At 40.0% G+C, this 22245-nt stretch overlaps 3 protein-coding genes across 4 annotated transcripts in view; 2 read left to right on the top strand and 1 right to left on the bottom strand.

Moving 5' to 3' along the window:
- Positions 1-847, top strand: part of abraxas1 (abraxas 1, BRCA1 A complex subunit) — a 32637-nt gene extending 31790 nt beyond the window's left edge. Inside the window, exon 9 of the mRNA XM_055642429.1 lies at positions 55-847. Coding sequence (XP_055498404.1) covers positions 55-491 — 437 coding nt within the window. The 3' untranslated portion in view covers positions 492-847. The remainder of the gene's footprint in view (positions 1-54) is intronic.
- A 5582-nt stretch (positions 848-6429) lies between these two features.
- Positions 6430-13079, bottom strand: mrps18c (mitochondrial ribosomal protein S18C). The gene is given in 7 exon segments (XM_055642414.1): positions 6430-6622; positions 7036-7095; positions 8205-8262; positions 10262-10345; positions 11139-11191; positions 12957-13016; positions 13019-13079. Coding segments are annotated over 7 exon segments (438 nt in total). The 5' UTR covers positions 13065-13079; the 3' UTR covers positions 6430-6545.
- Positions 13080-13219: 140 nt separating this feature from the next.
- Positions 13220-22245, top strand: part of helq (helicase, POLQ like) — a 54628-nt gene continuing 45602 nt past the window's right edge. The window contains exons 1-4 of one of the 2 annotated variants that reach the window (XM_055642393.1): positions 13220-14037; positions 17978-18740; positions 20547-20725; positions 21881-22081. In XM_055642393.1, the coding sequence (XP_055498368.1) occupies positions 13831-14037; positions 17978-18740; positions 20547-20725; positions 21881-22081 (1350 nt within the window). In that variant the 5' untranslated portion in view covers positions 13220-13830. Of the gene's footprint in view, positions 14038-17977; positions 18741-20546; positions 20726-21880; positions 22082-22245 lie in introns of those variants that run through there. The other variant, XM_055642402.1, reaches the window with a different exon arrangement.

The raw sequence follows: 22245 nt of genomic DNA, 5'->3' as shown, positions 1-22245 counted from the left end.
TCTATATGTCCAGAAACATTTTACATTAACTTTCTACCTTATTTTTAACTGTAGACGAGGAATGGAAGTCTGACAATACAGAAAAAAACATAGACTTAGCTGAGGCTTTGAAGAAGGCCTTTCCACACTCAAATCTTTTACAGTCCACGACAATTACAAGAAGTGGTCAGGTTCTACCAGTTCATTGTCACAGTAAAGTTGATCAAGTGAACTTAAAGGACACTGTCACTCAGGTCGCATTAAACAAGATCCACGCATCAGCTGCGGAGAGGGCGAATGCCTCTGGGATCACATGTAAACGGAAGGCAAAAAACCGCCACGATCGCCCCAGCTGGAGTAAAAAACGGAAAGCAGTTTGGTCGCGGGCCAGAAGGTCAGCAAATAGAGACAGCGAGGACAGTGAAACTGAATTGATGATCATGCACACTGAATCGGAGAATGAAGATGAGATGGATGATTACATAAACGATGCCGCTTCACCAACATTTTGAACATTCCTGGGCTGAAAATTGTTAAGCCATTTTTACTCCAAAAAAAAACCAAGTGCCAAATCTTTGTCCGTACATTTTGAAAAGGATGCTATAATTGAAAAGCATGCTGCGTTTTGGGGGCAGGGAAGGCATGATTGTTGTTTACATCATGGTGACTTCATCTTGTTTGAGATGTCTGACCTAATACTGGAGGCATTAATAAGAATTTTAATGTTTTGCAGAATCAGTGCATTGATGAAAGGTTTGGAATACAGTACTGTTTTTTCATGATTAGTGCCTACAGAGATTAAATCTCTCCAGTTCTTAACTTTTGAAGAGTTTTTCTGCTTTTTTGGTCCCCACACTTCAACACCCAGTTGGTGTTATGCACTCCAACTAAGATAAGCTAACCATAAAGGTGATCATCTGAAGCAGGTAATTTCTCCATGAGCAAACAGTGGAGAGACAAGACAATAGTAGAAATTGTTAAATTTCATGTTGCAAACCAAGTTAGTTTGAAAAAGTCAACAGATATATGGAAACCTAATTTATATTGTATGATATGAAATTATGCTTATTTGCAATAAATAATGTTATCTCAGGTTAATTAAATTTTAAAAAACAGGGCTTTATTTAATACTGATTTGACAAAACCTTTTCAAAGACAGTCAGAATAACTGCTGATGTTCAGAAGTTCATCAACATTTGGTTCAAAGTGAAACTTGTAATTCATCCAAAGGACATTAACCAAATAAAGACCGAAACCAAGCCGGAAAGAATATGGTTTAAAAAAAAAACTAATTTAAAGGTGTAATTAGAAGGCACATTTCAACAGTGAAGACTTTGAGGGAATTTTAGAGATTAAATGTCGATGGTTGAAGACTTAACCAACAGTGGTATGGCAAATGAAAGATTTGTTTAGGGGGGCACAATTGTACAGCTGGTAGAGCCGCTTCCTCACAACCCCAGAGACCCAGGTTTGATTCTGACCTCGGGTGCTGTCTGTGTGAAGTTTGCACTTTCTTCCTGTAACCGCGGGGATATATTCTGAGTGCTCCCGTTTCGTCCCACATCCCAAAGATATGTGGGTTTGTAAGTTAATAGGCCTCTAAATTGCCCCGTCGTGTGTAGGGATTGGATGCAAAAGTGGGATAACATAGAACTAATGTGAATGAATGGATGATGCTGTATCTAAACTAAAGAGACAAAACTGGAGTGCAAAATTCTTGGTGAAAGTATTGGAGTAAGAGATAAGAAGCACTTAAAGCCATGAAGGAGTACAAGGATGATACTTTGTAAAACCAATGTATTATTATTGCAGCAATGTTATTATGTCAATGTGCACAGGTGTGATCAAAGAATGGGTTCTTGTATCACGTAAAATAATGCATTAGTTTGAGGCAATTGAATTTTATAGGTGGTGAAAGGAGACACTAAGAGGAAGAATTTTGGAGTTTTGTTGCAGCCAGCCAAGTCTGAATGTGACAAAACCATAAAATCAAAGAGGCGCAGATGTGGAGATTTGAAATTCAAATGGAGTCATAGACTTGTACAGCACAGAAACAGGCCCTTGGGCCAAACTCATTTTTGCCAATCAAGATGCACCATCTAAAATGGTCCCATTTACTCATGTTTTGCCCACATTCTTTTTAAACCATTCCTATCCATGTACCTGTCCAAATGTATTTTTAATTTCATTATTGTACCTGCCTCAACTACCTCCTGGTGGCACATTCCATATTCCCACTGCCCTCCAGGTGGAAAAGTTGCCCCTCAGGTTCTTATTAAATCTTTTCCCTCTCATCTTAATATGCCCTTCTAGCTTTTTGTCTCCCCTAATCTAGGAAAAAGACTCAGTGTTAACCTATCTATTCCCCTCGTGATTTTATACACCTCTATAAGATCATCCCTCGGCATCCTGCACTCCAAGCAATAAAGCAGCCCTATAACTCAGGCCAAGTCCTGGCAACATCCTCTTAAACCTTCTCTGCACCCTTTCCAGTGCAATCACGTCTTTCCTATTCCAGGATGACCAAAACTGAACACATACGCCAATTGCGGCCTCTGTTCTGTTCAACTTGTACATAACGTCCCAATTTCTACACTCAACTCTCAGATGAAGGCTAGCATTCCAAGTCTTTTTCAACAGCCTATTGACCTGTGATGTCACTTTCAGGGAACTTGTGCTCCAAGATCGCTTTCCTCTCGTACACTCCACGTGTGCCCCTACCATTCACTGAAGGTCGTCACATACCAAAATGCAATACCATCACTTTCCTGAATTAAACTTCATTAGCCATTCCTTATCCTTTTTGCTTAGATGATCAAGATTCCACTATAATTCTTGAAAACATCTTCACTCTCTACAATAACACTTATTTTAGTGTCATCATCACACTTACTGATCATGCCTTGTAAATTCTCATCCACGTCATTGATGTAGATGACAAACAACAATGGGGCCCAGCTCTGAACGCCAAGGCACACCACTAGTCACAGGCCTTCAGTCTGAATAAATATCTTCCATTGTCACCCTGTGCTTCCTACCATGGTTAATTCTGCATCCGATCCAACCTTATATAGCAGCCTGCCAAGCAGAACCTTATCAAAAAGACCATACTGAAATCCATTCCGATTCTGTTAGCGGCCCTGCTCTGTTCAGCCTCCTTGGATGGTTCTTCAAAACATTCAAATCAAATTTGTGAGACAATCTCCCATGTACAAAACCTACCACAGATGTTAAGTTCTTCTATATAGCCCTTAAAGAGAAGCACAACATTAACTGTTGAGGTTCTGGCACCTCAGCTATGACTGATGATTCATTTATCTCAGTCAGGTCAATTTTTATTCTAGAACCTCTGTTACCTTCGATATATATGATAAGGCCTGGAAGAAAAATCCACCTTCATATCCCTTGGGTCATAAACACTTCGCTATTAGCTTTCCCAAGTTTCCCGATTAGTCCCCCTGGTCCTTGCCTTTCATCCCACCAGCCTATGCATCCAACACATCATTTTCTGACATTTCTGCTACTTTCAACGTGATCCCACTAGTCGCATCTTCCCATCCCTTTCCAGTGACTGTTTCCTCCACTACTCCTTGGTTCACTCATCCCAATCCATTCAAACCACCCCCTCTGCAGTTACTTTCCCCTGCAACTGCAGGATATGTAACAGCTGTCCCCGTATCTATCCAGGGGCTCCAGCTGTCTTTCCATGGTGAGGCAGTTTCATGTACACTTCCACCAAGTTTCGTCTAACTGTATTCAGTGTTACTGATGTGGCTTATTTTACAGTGCAAAACTAAGCATAGTCCAGGCAACTGTCCACCAAGACGGTGCTAGCTCGAAGGGCCAAATGGCCTACTCCTGCAACTATTGTCTATTGGCCAAGACCTACTCCATCTGGTAGATTTGCATCAACTCCATCACAAACCAAACACAAAGGCAATTTACAATGCCAATTAATCCCTGTGGTCATTGGGAGAGTGTGCAAACACATGTACAGGTTGAACTCTTGCTACTAGCTCTGCCAACCTTCAAACATTCCTTAAAACTCACTTAATTGTCTGCTATGATTCTTTATGGATGATGAGCTAACCCCAATTGGTCCCCAACTGTGCAAAAAATGTGAAAAGATAAAATCAAAATTATCGCAGGTTCACATTGGGCTTTCCAACAACCCTATTTGTTTGCCCTGTTCCTCAAGTGAAATGTATAATATGCCGTTGATGTGCCTTCCTGTAAATGTTGAAAAAACTTAATGCAAAAAACCAAGTGCACAATCTTCACAAAAATTAAACATTTATATTCTTATTTGTATTTAATTATTTACGTGACCAATTTGTTTATTTCCACCAGACTGCTTGCATTTTTTTTAAACTGTCATCTTACAACACTCAATGGACTAGTTGACATAGATCAGTCATAGCCTTTCTGATGAAGCAGGCACCTTGTGCTCAAATAAATTATTTTACTGTGGTTAAACATGCCACGACATTAAGCACCCCTTCTTAGCCTTAACAGTTAAGACAAATCCTTCCATCAAAATATACTTGATAGTGACAATGGACAATAGGTGCAGGAGTAGGCCATTTGAACCTTGGAGCCAGCACCGAGATTTATGTCCATATTTCTGCTTGGACACATACTGTTTAATGCTCACTAATGCATATAACTGGCTATAGTACCTCTAAGTAGATTAGTCCATACACAATTTAAAGATAAAGTTTTATATTGAATATTATAAATATAAACAACAAAAATTCGCGCTATTTGTTACATTTTATCATTAGAAACACTAAAAATTACAGCCTTGCCCTCAATGGCAAGTGTAAGACTGATTGTCTGCTACAATCATAGCTTACTCATTGGCTGCAAGACAGCTTTGATTTTAGAAAGAATAAGGTCTGAATTCTAGATCAAGGGTGGCTACTGAAAATTTAGGAATCCCTAAATTGTAAACTATTCGACAGCCATCATGAATAGAGCAGTGATAAATTACCCCAAGACATTTACTTTTTGCCTATTAGCATTGAATTCAAAGATACAGCATGGAAATGGGCCTTAGGGCCAACCATGATCCGATCTATCCCACTTTTGCATCCACTCCTTACATACTAAGGGGAATATATAGAATCAAATGGACACAAAATGCGGGTCACTCAGCGGGTCAGGCAGCATCTCTGGAGAAAAGAAATCCAGATTTTCTCCAGACCCACTGAGTTACTCCAGCATTTTGTGTCTATCTTCAGGTGGAAACCACCATCTGCAGTTCCTTCCTACAGAACCTACACGCCTGCATGTTTTTGGGACATGGGAGGAAGCTGGAGGACCCAGAGGAAACGCATGCCATCACAGGAAGAATGTGCAAACTCGACACGAACACCTGAGGTCAGGATCGATCCCTGGTGTCTGAGTGCTGAGGCATCAAGCAGCGGACAACCTTTCTTGCAGATTTTACAACATGCAAACTCGACAACATTTCAATCCCCTGTGTAAACGTTTTCGTTTAAAATATATATACTAGGGGGGGGGGGGGGGGGGCTGCGGCATCACGTGCGGGGGGGCGGGGGGGGGGGGGGGGGGGGGGGGGGGGGGGGGTGGGGGGGGAAGGGGGGGGGGGGGGGGGGGGGGGGGGGGGGGGGGGGAGGGGAGAGGGAGGGGAGGAGGGGGGGAGAGGGGGGGGGAGGGGTTAGGGAGAAGGACGTGTGGGTGAGGGGAAGTGGTGGAAAGGGATGGCAAATGAAATCCTGATTGAAATGAGGGACTGACAATAAGTTTTTTTTAATGAAAAGGGTCACCTATCCACCACACACAAGGGGGGTGGTGAGAGGGGGAGATGATACAGAGATGGGTGGGGAGAGGGGAGGAGATGGAGATGATTGAGGAGGGAGAGGAGAGCGGGGTGGGGGGGGGGGATGTGGGAGAGGGGCGGGGAGGGAGAGTGGAGAGAGGGGATGGGGGGAGGGAGAGGGGGAGAGGGTAGGGAGAGGGGGGTGACTGACAATGGGGGTAGAGAGGGGAAGCAGTGGGGGGCAGGGAGAGCAGCATGGTGGCTGAAAAGGGATGGGGGAATGAAATCCTGAATGAAATGGGTGACTGACAATAAAAAAAATTTAATGAAAAGGGTCACCTATCCATGATCTCCACAGATGCTGCCTGACCCGCTGAGTTCTTCCAGTACTTTGTGTTTTGCTTGAGTTTCCAGCATCCGCAGTTTCTTATATATGGATTATAAGTAAAGTTCTTCACAAGTTTCGGATTTCAGAAGGAACAGGAAATCACTGACAGCAACCTCTGGAGTTTATGGTTACCTCTTCATAGCTATTCCACAAGTTGCTTTAAGGTTCAGTGCATTTGCAGCAAACTCTTTCACATCAGATGTGCAAATCCAAGTTATTAAGATGCAACAACATATATAGGGAAATATCAATATAAATTTTGCCAAAAATGTTCATACACTTTTATAATGAAAGTTTATTTGTACAAATATGAACAACACATTTATTACAATTTAATTTACTTTATTTATTGAAATATAATTGAGAAACATTATACCATTAACAGATTATTGATTATTCCCATATCTTGTAATCACAAATGTTTGGATCCTTTATGAAAGCAGGGTCCTTTAGCATGACTGACATAAATCCTGCAATGAAGCCAAAATAATGAATGAAAAATAATGAAAAATAACGCCTAGCAGGATAAAATATCTTATTAGAACATGTGAATAAGGAAATATTTAAAAGGCAAATATAGGTCTTTTACTCTGGTTTCTCTATTCAAAGATTTGAGCTTCGAGCTTTAAGATGAATGAACTTAAATTCTCTGCTATCCCCCTATTATATTTTTTTCATGTTTTTGTCTTTAAGGTACTCATCAACTTTTGCTAATGTTTTCCTTTTTACATAACTACAGATGCTTTTCACTTTTTTGTTTCTCGCTAGATTATTCTAACACAGGTAGTTCTGCTCCAATGCAATTTGGACATAATGCAATTGGTGAATCAGCCATTTTGGTTTTCAACTTGAGAATATATTTAAAAAATATATATATACATACCCATCCGTTGAGCTTTTTTGATGCTCTTAGAAATTTCCTTTTGTTTCTTTCCACACAATCCTAGAAGAGAATTATATTGATTTAAGGCTCGATACAAGTTTCATTTTCTCTGAAGGAGGACTAGATCACAGTCTTAATTACAACATCCAACAAACTACAATTGACAGGTATGGATATACATCTCAAACTGGATGACCTCACAAGTGTGCAGTGAAAACTATTGTCTTAACAGATTAATATGTTACTCCAATAGTACTGTTTTAAGATTAAGATTAGCTGAATTGTAAAGCTGGCTTCCAATTATTGCCTGCTGTTCTGTATATTTTATAATAAGTCAGATTCTAGGTATGGTCTCTATAACCTTAAAGCTAAACGTGCCCTATTATATCAGTACTTTCCATAGAGCAAATAGTTATTTTCCTTCTACCCTTCTTTTCTCCCTTCTCACTCCTTGTCTCATTCATACCCATATATTTTCAGGTAACCCCCAGATTACTGGGAGTTGTATTCCCAGAAAACAGGTGAGTTTCCAGAACACAAAACTACATCATCTGTATGCGTCAAGAAATGAGTTGAAATTACTACTCTTTCCACACAAAGTCTCTTGAGAGCAAAGTTTATTCTGTACCTTAAAATTTTGGGTAGTAAATTGTGAATTCTATGAAGGAGAATTTCCATAACCCAAATGGCTGTAACATTGCCTGTATCCCCCCCTCTCCACATTTGATTGTGCAGTTACCCATTTTGAACTGGTATATGCAATTGCATGGAAGAATTCTCAGAATCAATTGTAATTTGGGCAGCACAGTGGTAGAGATGCCAAAGTGGGATAACAGAAGTAGCGTGAAAAGGTGGGTGTGGGTGTGGGCTTGTTGGGCCAAAGGGACTGTTTCCATACTGTATCTTTCAATCAATCAATCAATCAATCACTTTTAGCAAAATAAGCCTGTAAAAGCCAATTCATGATTAACAATTCAGACCTCAAAAATTGACTTCTTATATTTTGACTGAAGTGAAAAGTTTTAAAATCACATTTCATTATATTTCAAATTGTGTAAACTGTACACCTTCTCCCCACTTGAAAAATATACACATGGGCCATGTGTACCAATGCGAAAACCCAAAATCGTCCGCTTGGAATTATAAAGAGTTGAAAATTAAAGTCTTACCAGTTATATGTCTGCCAAAAATACGACCTGTGTACGGAGATATGAACTGGGACAACAGCTTGATTTTTTTTTAAAAAGGGAATGAAAGGAAAAAATAATTGGATGTTAATGTCAGAGTACATTCACTAAGTTAAAATATAAGTATTCTATATTTCAGTTCAAAAGCAAATGAGGTATTAAGAAGATGAGTCTTCAGGTTTCTCCAGCTAATTAGTTTCATAAAACTTTGGATTGCTTTGAATACTTGCTACAAATATCAAGGCACATTAAGGATGAACAAAGAAAGCTTCATTTCTCAGATGCCCTGCTTCACCTTGGGACGGCATAGCGGTAGAGTTGCTGCCTTAGAGCGCCAGAGGCCCGGGTTCGATCCTGATTACGGGTGCTGTCTGTACAGAGTTTGTACATTCTCCCCGTGCCCTTATGGGATTATTTCTGGTTTCCTCCCACACTCCAAAGGCATTCAGTTTTGTAGCTTAATTAGCTTTGGTAAAGATTGAAAACTGTCTCTAGTGTGTTGGACAGTGTTAGCGTACGGGGTGATCACAGGTCGCGTGTACTCGGTGGGCCGAAGGGCACGTTTCCACACTATCTCCAAATTAAATTAAACATCCAACTTGGAAATATTTTATGCTGAGGTGTTCTGCCCCTCAGTATCCACTCAGAAACAAACCTCCAAGAAATATAAACTGAACCTTTTAGTCTCTAAAATAGTGTTGACAGCTGGAAAGCCCATGTTGTTGATATGATTTTAATTCCTGACACAAAGGCGACAGCATATCACAAGCAACAGAAGTGGATTCACAACATGTCCATAACAACAGCAATTCTAACTGCATAACAGCACAATTTTAAACACAAGTTAACAACAATATTAGAGAGATGCTATGTCATTTTGAAAGCCACCACTCTACGGTAAATGTTTGTGAAGAAAGATATCAAGAAATACTCCAAATATTTTGGACTAATATATTATGTGGCCAAAACCACATACCCTGGCATTTAGTTTGTGTTTCTTGTATTGATACAATGTGCCTTCTAAACATGACTTCAGGCCAATCAAAACCAGCTAAGTGTATGTGTTCATTGACGTTCAAGCCAGGAAATACAAAAGCAAATATGATTCCTTTACCCAAACATCACTGGGACACCTGTATTTTTGATTTAATAGTCCTGATTTCATGAAGAAAATAGAGTGATTGTAACTTCCAGAATGCAGACATTCGTACTTGAAATGCATAAACCGGAGTTTTCAGTCTGAATTATGCAGCAACTCCATAGGCCACAACAATGTCTTACCAATAACTAACTTTAGAATTTTAAGCTTGCTCTATTTATATACAGTGCATCAAACTAATCTTTTTTTTTACACATCTGGGTCTGAAAACTAGATTTTACAATGTAATCACATTTTTTCAGTATCACTGGCTGGTTTTATCTCCTGTTCCTTTGCATCATTCCTTCTAATTCAAACACACTTAATAATGATTCGCCTATAGATGAAGCAGCACTACAACAAACTAATAACAGGAGGTCTACGGTCAAAAGCCCACAAGATCTGTCTAAATGTTGGCCCAATGATGAGACTACATAATTTCTGTATCACTATTCACACAATTCAGCCCACTAGTTTTACAAAATTTCCAACCAGAATGTATTTCATGTCAGATAAAAGGCCACGAGGATTCTAATTTGCTAAGAGTGAATGACTTGAATCTTCAATTAAAAGAGATGAGATGCACCCCAACATAGCATTCTTTTCCATAACAGCCATTCACTTAATTTAGACTTTTATCTCTAGTGTTGTGAGTATTGTAAATGAGCGATTGTACTAAGGACATTGGGTAGCGCAATCATAAACTGCTGCTCTGCACGATAATTATTTAATTCACACAGTAAAATAGTGGCAATTACCTAGTGATGGAACTTTAATACACATAATTACCATGGCAAAACTATTTTTCAATGCCTATCATATAGCCTGTGACCATATGTTTTCTCCCACAATGAATTTAATTAAAATCTTCCCCAACTTGTAATGATTAGTATGGACAAACCTGTACGTTCTTGTAATTCACTGAAACGCCACACAAAATGCACTTCTTGGGAGGTTCTTTGAAAGGATTTTCTAACTTTATCGGCTATAAGAAAATGCAAACTATTTGAGTACTTGAAACATTTTAATGCCCAACTTACGAACACTTCAATTACTAAATACAATCAAAACCATAAGTTAGCCATATCAATTGTGTTAAGATGAAAATGTACAAAAAGCTTTGCATTTTTCATTTTATGTTTACCGCATTCAGGCATTTTCATGACATCAAATCTTCAACACACTTAGATGAATGGTAAATGTGCAGAAGGTTAAGATGACATCTTTCTTTATGGAATGGACATCAACCAAAACATTGGTTAATGACACAAAAAAAATAATGATGAATGTTTAGTATGAAGAAAGAATCTAGTAAGTGAAGGATTGTGATGGGGGGTATGTAGGAAGCCAGCACCCAACAAACAGTGAGAACAGTGGACTGAAAGACCGTGGACTGCAAAATTAAGAAGGGATTTTTATGGGCAGGGGTAAAAATTTTAATATCCTGGTAAAATTTGTGTATTCATTGACTGCCGCTAGGAAAATACAAGTCATAATGAAACCACAGATCAAAAAGTACAGCAGATCACCTCACATCAGGTACATATATTACGATTGACAAAACAGAAAAAAACTCCAGGATAAGCAGCATCCATGAAAAAAGAAAGAGTTAACACTTCAGGACTGAGATCCTTTGTCAAGATTGGAACAATAACTGTTTCTCCTACCAGAGATGTTGCTCCAACTTGCTGAGTGCTTCCATTATTTTCTTTCTATTTTAGATTTCTGGCACCTGAAGTTTTTATATTTTCAACCTTGTTACAGATTATTTGTCTTACCATATCAGAAGTGCTTGGAATCTGCTGAGTGCTGACTCCCCTTTGCCAGTACACTGAAAAACAAACAATTGAAAATCTGGAATGCAGGTCAGCTTTCAGTTGGTCTGAGGACTATTAAATTGCAAATACTCAGAATTAATTCAAAGTGTCACTTTTACATCCCATCTGTGAAGATACTTCGAAACAATGTCTGCAATAAATCCAACACAAGTTGATACCAAAATGCTTACTTAATAACAAAGAACACGTTGCAAACAATTTATCGATGATAGGTATCGATGGGTGACCAGTCTAAATCTGTTTCCTAGGATGGAAAATTCAAATATGAGGGCACCCTCACTCACACACATCACACTGTTAACCCACACAGATAACCATCAAATGCTCAGGGGAAAGATGTAACCGCTTATCAAGCCTATTGTTAACATTTTCATAAATCTATATTTGTATCTTTTCCAATTGAACAACATTCTTTCAAAAGCAGGATGACCAGAAATATAACCTTTCCAATGTCTTGGTAATGTACTGACCAACATTCAATGTACTGACCAATGAAGGCAAGGATGACAAACACCATCTCCACCAACCTGTCTATCAGAATCATCACTTGCATGTCCCTCAACCCCCATTACCACATCATTAAACCACCTCAGCACCTCCTACATTGTCTGCCTCTCTGAAACCTGCAGCCTCAAAACGTCACTAGACATAATGAACTACAGATGGTGGTTTACAAAAAAACAAAGTGCTGGAGTAACAACAGGAGTAGCTTCACAATTTGGCTAGGGTTGTACATCATAATTTAATTAATGTTTAAGAAGGAACTGCTGATGCTGCAAAATCGAAGGTAGACAAAAATGTTGGAGAAACTCAGCGGGTGCAACAGCATCTATGGAGCGAAGGAAATAGGCAACGTTTCGGGCTGAAACCCTTCTTCAGACTTAATTTAATAGATGTTTTGCAATAACTGCAATCCTAACAACTTAAACCATTAAAGTGCCTCGCTGTTTACACAGTGAACCGGGAGCCTCCCTGCTTCCAGTCTTAGTTTAGTTTAGAAATACAGCGCGGAAACAGGCCCTTCGACCCACCAACCAGTGATCCCCACACCTTAACACTACCCTACACAAGGGACAATTTTTACCTATACATCTTTGGAGTGTGGGAAGAAATCGAAGTTCTTGGAGAAAACCCACGCAGGTCATGGGGAGAACGTACAAACCCCGTGTTGAATTGTGGAATCAGACCAGATTATCACGCAAACCAACCTCCCATCCATTGACTCCATCTATTATCTCACGCTGCCTCGGCAAGGCCAGCAGCATAGACAAGGACGAGTCTCACCCTGGCCACTCTCTCTTCTCCCCTCTCCCACCAGGCAAAAGGTACAGAAGTGTTAAAACGCACACCTCCAAATTCAGGGACAGTTTCTTCCCAGCTGTTATAGAAATATAGAAAATCGGTGCAGGAGGAGGCCATTCGGCCCTTCGAGCCAGCGTTCATTATGATCATGACTGATCATCCCCTATAAATAACCCGTGCCTGCCTTCTCCCCATATCCCTCGCCTCCACTAGCCCCTAGAGCTCTATCTAACTATCAGACAACGGAATCATCCTACCACAACTAGAGAGCAGTGCTGAACTACTATCTACCTCATTGGTGACTCTCGGACTATCCTTGACCAGACTTTACTGTCTATATCGTGCACTAAACATTATTCCTTTATCATGTATCTCTACATTGTGGATGGCTCGATTGTAACCATGTATTGTCTTTCCGTTGACGGCTTAGCACACGACAAAAGCTCTTCACTGTACCTGGTTTCCATGCCCTGAGTGTGAGTGCCCGCTGCATCCCCGCTGCCCGACCCGACCCGACCCGACCGCCAGCGCAGCGGCGCAAAGCCCAGCGGCAAGGCCACGCATGCGCACTATCCCGGAAATACGTCCGCTCACGCGCACCGGCCGCTCGCGCACGCGCAAGACCAAGACCTTTCAAGTCAAAGATCGTCGGCTCCGTTCTTCAAGTCTCCGCTTTCCCGCGTCGCGCGCACGCACTGGTGACGCGCGGGCTACCAAGCCTCATGAACGGCCAACTGCCGGTCGGTCACGCGCTGTGGGGCGCGCGGGCGCGGCGGAGTTTAACTCCCGGAAGTGACGATGGTGTTTCGCTGCGCAGCGGGGGGGAGAGACGGATCGAAGGGGAAGTGTACGGGTTAATAGTACAGTGCATGGTGATCAGTGTGTGATAACAGTATTGTTGAAGGTGATCCATGTGGGTTAACACTAGTGTATGATGATCTGTGCGAATTATCATCACAGTGCCGGATAATCCCCGGACTAATAGTATAGTGGAGGACGATCTGTGCAGGTTAATGGTATAGAATTTGACGATCTGTGCAGATTAAGATTATGGTGCATGGTGATTTATGCGGGTTAATCGTGTAATGGAGCGTGATTGCGTACTTGTGAGATATATGTGTGATTTTATTTGCTATGATCTGGATATTAAGTTGTCATTTTACATGGGTCTCATTGAAATGCTGGGGATGTGATTGTAAATTTGACTGGCTCAGTAAAAATTCAACGTTGGGTTTTCTGGAGTAATGCTGCAGAATGAGGTGGACTTTACCCACGTCCCATGGCATACCAAGGAGCAGAATAACAGTGATGTGACTACCTACGCCTTAAAATGGATTTGGACCAGGCTGAGGAGAGCGAGGATGTTAATCAATGGGCTTGTATCCGAAAGCGAGTTAGGGAAGTTAGGAGGACTGTTGAGACTCCACCAAGCAAGAGAAAGAACAATAACCGCACGAGTGTTTATGAAATAACGTTGAAGGGAGAGAAGGAGGAGATACAATCTGCAGCATCAGTACCTATGGATCATCTGGACCAGGTACTACTGCAAACTACAGTGATTTGCCATATGTACGAGAGTTGAATTTATATATTTCGTGATGAGCTCTATTATTATCAATAATATTATTAAATAGAGGGAGGCAATAAGAATGTATATTGGGTGATATAATGGCATAACAGTTATTGCTGCAACCTCACTGTTCCGGTGACATGGATTTGATTATTTTTGCCTGTGCTGGCTACGTGAGTTTGCAAGTTTTCACAGGGTTTAACCACATAGAGTAAATCCATATATCCACAGGGTTGCTCCACATCCCAAAGATGAGATGATTGATGAATTAATGGTTGGTGTGAATTATCCCTAGCTTGAGTGGCCTGGGAGAGTTGCATGTGAGAGAAAATAGTTTGTGGGGAAATGGCAAATTGGACTGAGGAGATGCAATGTAGACTACATGAGATGAAGAACTGTTGCATGGTTATATTTTCTTGCAACATATAGAGGATGCAACAAACTGCCAAGATTTAAATAAAATAGTAACAATGTACATAAAAATGTACAAGATCGAATTTGATTAAACAGATTGGCAAAGATATACAAAAATACGAACAGAAAATGTTGCTTTAGTTTAGTTTCAGTTTAGAGATACAGTGTGGATACAGACCTTTTGACCCACTGAGTCTGCACCGATCAGCAAGCATCCGTACACTAGTTTAATCCTACACACTAGGGACAATTTACAGGAGCTAATTAACTGACAAACCTGCACATCTTTAGAATGTGTGAGGAACCCGGAACACCCAGAGAAAACCCATGTGGTCTCGGAGAACATACAAACTCTGTACAAACAGTACCGTAGCCAGAATCGAACCCAGGTCTCTGGCACTGTAAAGCAGCGTCTCTACTGCTGCGTACTGTGCCGACCCCATGTGACAGAATATTGTACAGAAAAATTGGGAAGCCACTTCCATGGGTTTTAGATAAATGAACCACTAAACTGAATCTACTTGGTTGCTTACAACACATAGAGATGTGATGTACCTTTTATTAAACTTAAATTTAAAGATGTGTGTGCCCACAGTGTCATTGACGAACATGATGCCAAGACCAACTCTTATCTGCCTGCATATAATCCATATCCTTCTATTTCCTGTATATCCATATCCCTATCCAAAAGGCTCTTAAATGCCACAATCGTATGTCTCCACCACCACCCTCGGCAGAACATTCCGGCGCATTACATCTGTGTAAAATTAAATTGCCCTGCACATCTGTTTCTGCATTGGATACCTGCATATTTATGGACCTGCACTTGTATTAAAAAAAACAATTGTGCCCATTTTACTTTTAAAAAGCACTGGTAAAATCCAATTAACTTATCAGGGAACTCTCCCACCACCACCACCATATCTGTAAGATGATATATATTCAGCATGACAATTAACCTAGATTTTCTCTAAGGTTAGATCTCTTCCCTTCCGTCACGATGCTTTTAGAAAATTAACAACTAATTCTAAAACCAAATCACAACTGATTTTTAATTCTAGTTAACTTTCAGTGTGTGCAAAGAAGGAGGAGTGAAATTCTGACATTTAAATATTATGTGAAATGAGTAATCGTGAACTGTTAGCATGATTTTGTTTTCTCGCTCTACAAAAACTGGGTGCTGATTCACTCTTTTTTATGGCATGGGATAAACATTCACGGGGTGGAATCAAAAGTATGTTTTTGTTGAAGTGAGATTATAAGGTGGTGTTAATTGAAGCAGAGCACACAGCCATAATCCGTTTTGATTTCAAAGTCTTGCATTGTTTTTTATATTTCCATTATTGTTCATTGTGCTACATTTATAAGGAGTGCATCCTCTATAAACGTGGAATGATGAGTATCCTTTTAGAGCATAATAGGACATACCACTGCAGCAAAACAAATTTGCACACATTTCATTGTCAGAATGTTAATGTATAATGGAAAAATATGGTGGAAGATCATGCAGGCAAAAGGGGAGGAAATAACCTTTTGGTTCTTGGAGCTAGCAAGTTACCATTGGTATCAGTCAACCATTATACTCTTCCTGATTGCACTCCATTAACTTTAATTCGAATAAAAACTGCCATCGTCCATTAATCTAAAATTGCAAAACTGACAGTAACGCCAGAGTATTAGTGCAGCCAAATGTGGAAATCCAGATGATGCTGCCATAAGTCCTTTAGTATCAAGGCAATATTGTGTAGGGTATTATAATAATAATACATAATAATAATAATAAATCCATCTATGTAACTGAAATTTAGAAACTGAGGATCTTTGTTGCTGTAATAAAAAGCCCTAAAAAAGGTAACATCTTGTTGCACGAATAGAAGTTTTTATCTGAGTACTGACCCATCAGTATTGCTTGACAATCCAAAATCTAATACGGTTTCCTCAGTTAATTAAAAGGATCTGATTTTTAAAAAGTAATTATGCTTTATTTTAACTTTAATATTTTGATTTAAATCTCAATTGCATGCTCCAATCTTTATTTTGTGCACTGAATGTTTACACATATTGGTTAACAGTGCATTTTACTTGATGGTTGTGAGATAATACTTTGCTGTGTTCACAACTTAGCTTACTTGATGGACATGAGAGGGATATTTTAGGACTGAGGGTGGTCAGTGGTAGAGATCAAGAAATGTAAAATTCTAATTTTAAATTGCTAAATCCTTGAAGGCAGCAGTGAGCCATGTTGCTTTGCCACTGACCACACAATTCCGGTAGAAACATTTGAATCTCTCCCTGCACTGGAGACCCGACCTTTTCTCGTCGGGTCTCAGCTGTCGTTGGGGCCGCAACGAGGAGCGGCCTCCAACAGGAAGAAGCCAGGGACTCAGGTGCCGACTCACCTCACCGTCGCGGAGCTGGCCGAGGGTGGAGCGGTGGAGGAGCGTTGCTGCTGCTGCTGCTGCTGCTGCCGCTGCTGCTGCTGAGTCGGAGGCTGCTGCTGCGGGTCTGCGGACGGCGGCACCGGGAGCCCGCGGCTCCCTGGAGGGGGACCGCTTTTCGGGGCTCCTGCAACGGCGACTTCTCCCGCCCGAGTTGCGGGGTCGAAGAGCTCCTGGAGCGGGGCTTAGCACCACTGCCCCGCGCGGCTTGGAATGCGGGACTTTGCGAGCGCACGCCAGGGGCTCCAACATCAAGACCCGGTGTGCGACCTCGCACCACCCGGCGTGGCTTTAATGGCCGCGGGACAATTGCCATCGCCAGCCGGGGGCTTTGACTTTGACTCTGACATCGGGGGGGAGAGAGTGCAGTGGAGAGATAAGTTTTTTTGGCCTTCCATCACAGCTATGTGATGGATGTTTATGTAAAATGTAATTATGTTGTGTCTGGGGTCTATTTGTGTGTAATGTATGGCTGCAGAAACGGCATTTCATTTGGACCTCCAGGGGTCCAAATGACAACTAAATATACTCTTGACTCTTGATTCATGCAACAGTTACTGATGAATCAAAACACATGAGCAGTCTGTGATGGTGTAGCCCTATTTACATTCATTGATCACTGATGTTTTAAAACATATTTTCTCAATCAAATAATAATATTGAACAGAAAGTTTGTTATTCTCGTATCCCTGTTCTCAATAATAATGCAATTGCCATTGGAAATATAACATACCCAAAATGGTACGTTCATAAGACCAAGGGGCAGAATTAGGCCATTTGTCCCATTGAGTCTACTCTGCCATTCAATCATGACTGATGTACTTTTCCCTCTCAACCCCATCCTCTGTCTTCTCCCCATAACCTTTGACACTCTTACTAATGAAGAATCTTATCAATCTCCACTTTAGAAAATACCCAATGAAATTCCACAGGTTCATTTTAGTTTGGAATCACCAGTGTTTTTTAGTGTCTAAGCTTGGCACTTGTTTTTTTTTTTTAATTATTTGGTGTGCTTTTTAATTAAGAAATTGTAATACGGTGTTGTGTTATTTCAGGTTGAATGTGACAGTCAAGAGGATCTCTTTGGGGACTATGACAGCTTTGGAGATGACAGCTGGTTAAGGGCACAATTTGAAGATGTTGAAAAAAAACATTCTGTTTGCACTTCAAGCCCAAAGAGAAATGAAAGGGAAGAAGAAGCTGTGGATTGTTTAACAATTCAGAATTCTGACACACTTGGTTTACAGAATGAGACTAAAATGCACAAACTTCTCACAGAAGATGCTGAATCACTTAAAGATTCCAGTACAATTCCTGTACGAAGTAATATTGCAAATGAACAATTTTGTTCTAAAACTTTGCCGGAGATTCCTGCTGAAGCAGATGAATTACCAAACTCACAACTTGCACTAATGGAGGGATTTAATTCTCCACTGGTAAAACATGAAAGCAAAGAGTTAGAACCAGAAGACATCTTGTCATTCAACTGCTTTGTCAATAATCTTTCTGGCAGTCCTTTGAATACAAGAATGCAATATCTTAATGTTCAAAACCAATCAAAGACTACAAGTTCTGGAACACACAAGAGGCTCAGCCTTAAAGATCAGATTAAAAATGCAATGACTGAAAATGCTAATTCACCGATACCACACTCGTCAAGAAGCAAACAGTTGAAGGAGCTTGTCCTATCTGAGGAAATTAATGTTGCAATGAAAACTATTCAAGCCACATCAGACATTGATATGGGGCCTTTTTACGGACTTCCAAGCAAAGTTAAGGATTTGATTTTCCTGTTGAAAGGCATCAAAGAGCTTTACGGTAAAGATAATGTGGAAAAAAGTTTGAATGTTAAGGATAGTATGATGAAATAGAAATTGCATGTGCACAAGCGATAATCTGATTAGGAATAGTCAGCATGGCTTTGTGCTTGGGAAATCATGTCTCACAATTCTAACAGTTTTTGAAAATAAGAGCATTAATGCAGGGCAGTAGACATTGTCTATAAGGACTTTTGCTAGTGAAACAATGAACTGTTTTTATTGCATGCTAACCAGTCAGCTGAAAGTACATGATTGTGTTTCAGTCATTACTTCAAGAGCAATAATACATTAAAGTCTGCTTATACTGTAAAAGATGGGAATATTTTGTCCACTTTGCCTGAACTTGATCGATTCATTACTCCATTGAATTCATTTCCAAATTTTTTTTTCAGTTCATTAGGAAAATCGTTAGTCATGTAATGAAATTCCCACCAATAAATATTTATTGGTAGTTGTTATAATAAATATTTACCAATAAATATTTATATTTTAACAGCAGTCATTCACTCAGCAATTATTTCCTTCCTGGTGTTTTTAAGTTTGTAAACATGTGACATTTGTTAATGGGATTAAAAAACATGAATGAATGAATGAATGAATGAAAACCTTATTGACACATGTGACAAGTCACAGTGAAATTCTTTGCTTGCAAGGTATGCAATAATCGCCCATGACGGTGCTTACAAAGTTACAAATTACTGGACGGTACCATTTCAGCATTTTATGTTAAAAGACACTTATTAGTGGTATTTCATTGCCGACTTCCTCAACGTGGCATATCTTTCCCCACCATTCTCCTAGCTTTCTTTCGCAAGTTCAAGTGAGTTTATTGTCATGTGTCCCTGTATAGGACAATGAAATTCTTGCTTTGCTTAAGCACACAGAAAATAGTAGGCATTTACTACAAAACAGATAAGTGTGTCCATATACCATGATATAAATATATACACACATGAATCAATATACTGATAAAGTGCAAGTAACAGAAAGTGGTTATTAATAATCAGAGTTTTGTCCGAGCCAGGTTTAATAGCCTGATGGTTGTGGGGAAGTAGCTATTCCTGAACCTGGTTGTTGCAGTCTTCAGGCTCCTGTACCTTCTACCTGAAGGTAGCAGGGAGATGAGTGTGTGGCCAGGATGGTGTGCGTCTTTGATGATACTGCCAGCCTTTTTGAGGCAGCGACTGCGATAAATCCCCTCGATGGAAGGAAGGTCAGAGCCGATGATGGACTGGGCAGTGTTTACTACTTTTTGTAGTCTTTTCCTCTCCAGGGCGCTCAAATTGCCAAACCAAGCCGCGATGCAACCGGTCAGCATGCTCTCTACTGTGCACCTGTAAAAGTTAGAGAGAGTCTTTGTTGACAAACCGAGTCGGTTTGTCAACAAAGACTCTCTCTAACTTTTACAGGAGAACCTGGTCCGAGACCAGGAAACCCATACTGAACGTCTGAAAAGGGTTCCGTCCGGAAATGACACATTTTTTCATGCTTTCCTCCGTTGCTGTCTGATCCAGCATTTTGTGACTTTCCTTGGTAACTCAGCACCTGCAGTTCTGTGATTTTACATTCTTCCTTAACATTGTGCTTTATCGTCAGAAGTATCTCAGAATAATTTGGAAAACCTTATTTCCATTGCTAATTTTGCAAATGTTTTAATTACATTATCTTTAACAATTTGTACAGCTGGAAGTCATTTTCCTTAAGAGGAATACAAGCTAGATTTAATGCTATCGTTAATATTTTCTAATTTCATCAGTTATTACTTTTGGTGAAAAATTCAATAGTTTTGTGTTAAACTTCACAGAGTGGCAACATGTTTGTCTGACGTTAAGATGTGTGCAAGAAAGAAAAAATCTTATTTATTCACTGCCTACAAGTGGCGGGAAGACATTGGTCGCTGAGATTTTGATCATGCAAGAGATACTGTGTAGGAAAAGAGATGCACTGTTTATATTGCCATATGTGGCTATTGTCCAGGAGAAGGTGAGGACATTTGTTAACAAATTTACAATGTTATTTTTAATGCTGCAATAAAAATACCACAGATAAATATTAGGAGATTGGTTATTAAGCAATCCATTCATTTTGTAGTGGATGTATGAATAATGCATTGTCTTAATCAATTGTGCTGAATAATCTGAGTTTTTAACTAAAAAAACAGTCTATTGCATGTAAGCCAATGGATATTCTCTTAAAGAGCTTGGTCCAGATGTTGTTACCAAAGTGCATTTTACTGTTCAAAATATTTACTGAGGAAGAAATTACTTGTATTTAAAATACTAAAGATTTATATTAAAATTGTTGATCAGCAAATTCGCATTGTGCTTGTTCTTGTGAAATTGTGATTAATATATTGTACATTCCTATTATTTTTTTCTCTTCTCACCTTAAACCTATGTCCTCTACTTCTGGATTTCCCTATTCTGAGTAAAAGACTGTGCATTTGCCCCGTCTATTCCCCTTATCTTACATACCTCTGTAAGATCAGCCCTCAGCCTCCTGCACTCTGAGGAATAAAGTCCTAGCCTGACCAACTGCCTATAGCTCAGGCCCTGACAATGCCCCCATAAATCATCTCTGCACACTTTCTAGCTTAACGCCATCCTTCCTATAGCAGGGTGACCAAAACTGAACACAATTCTCCAAATGTGTGCAAATAATACCAACATTCCCTGATAAATGCAAGTAAGTGTACACCAGAATAAGTCAGTGTGACCTGTCACCTAACCATATTGCTAAAAATATTATGGCTGGTATGCAAAAGCACGCCTATTTCAAAGTTCCTCTTCATAACCTGTTTACGTGATAGTTGGAGTGTTACAGTCACCAAAACAAATACATTTGAGAACTGTGGACGCAGAACTGTGGATAAGCGCATTCTTATGTTGGTGCCCCAATGCATAAACTCTAGTTTAAATGCAAGTCTTGATTGTCCATGTACTGAGCTCCCCCAAGCATTTTGGGCATATCTGAATTCTGAGAGATGTGTTCAGCGACTAATAATCTTAAACCTGTCTGTGGACAACTAAACCCATGTACTCGTGTAACCAGGATGAATGAGAATTGGGGAAAACATGCTGTTTTTAATAACCTTTTGAATTAAAAGCAGCAATTTGTAATTTTTTTTGTTTCCTTTAGGTACGAGATCTGTCGGCTTTTGGAATAGAATGCAATTTCTTAGTGGAAGAGTATGCTGGAAGCAAAGGCAGGTTCCCACCATTCAAGCATCGCAAGAAGAATTCTCTCTATATTGCCACCATTGAGAAGGCCCACAGTTTAGTGAATTCCCTCATAGAAACAGAAAGGATTAATAGTTTGGGGCTTGTTGTGGTTGATGAGGTATGTATACTGATTGACAGTTGCTGTGTATAACCAAATTTTCCCAAAGGATCCAAAAGTGAAACAAAATCGCAGTGTAATGGCGCAGCCTTGTAGAATGGAGGGAGTAGTGCAGACTCCGTTCTCAGTTCATAACTCAATTATAGTTGCACTCCATAGAAAAG

The sequence above is a fragment of the Leucoraja erinacea genome, chromosome 1, assembly GCF_028641065.1.
Source record: "Leucoraja erinacea ecotype New England chromosome 1, Leri_hhj_1, whole genome shotgun sequence".
Lineage (NCBI taxonomy): Eukaryota > Metazoa > Chordata > Chondrichthyes > Rajiformes > Rajidae > Leucoraja > Leucoraja erinaceus.
The sequence above is the reverse complement of the archived record's forward strand: the minus strand, read 5'-3'. Positions and strand labels throughout refer to the sequence as shown.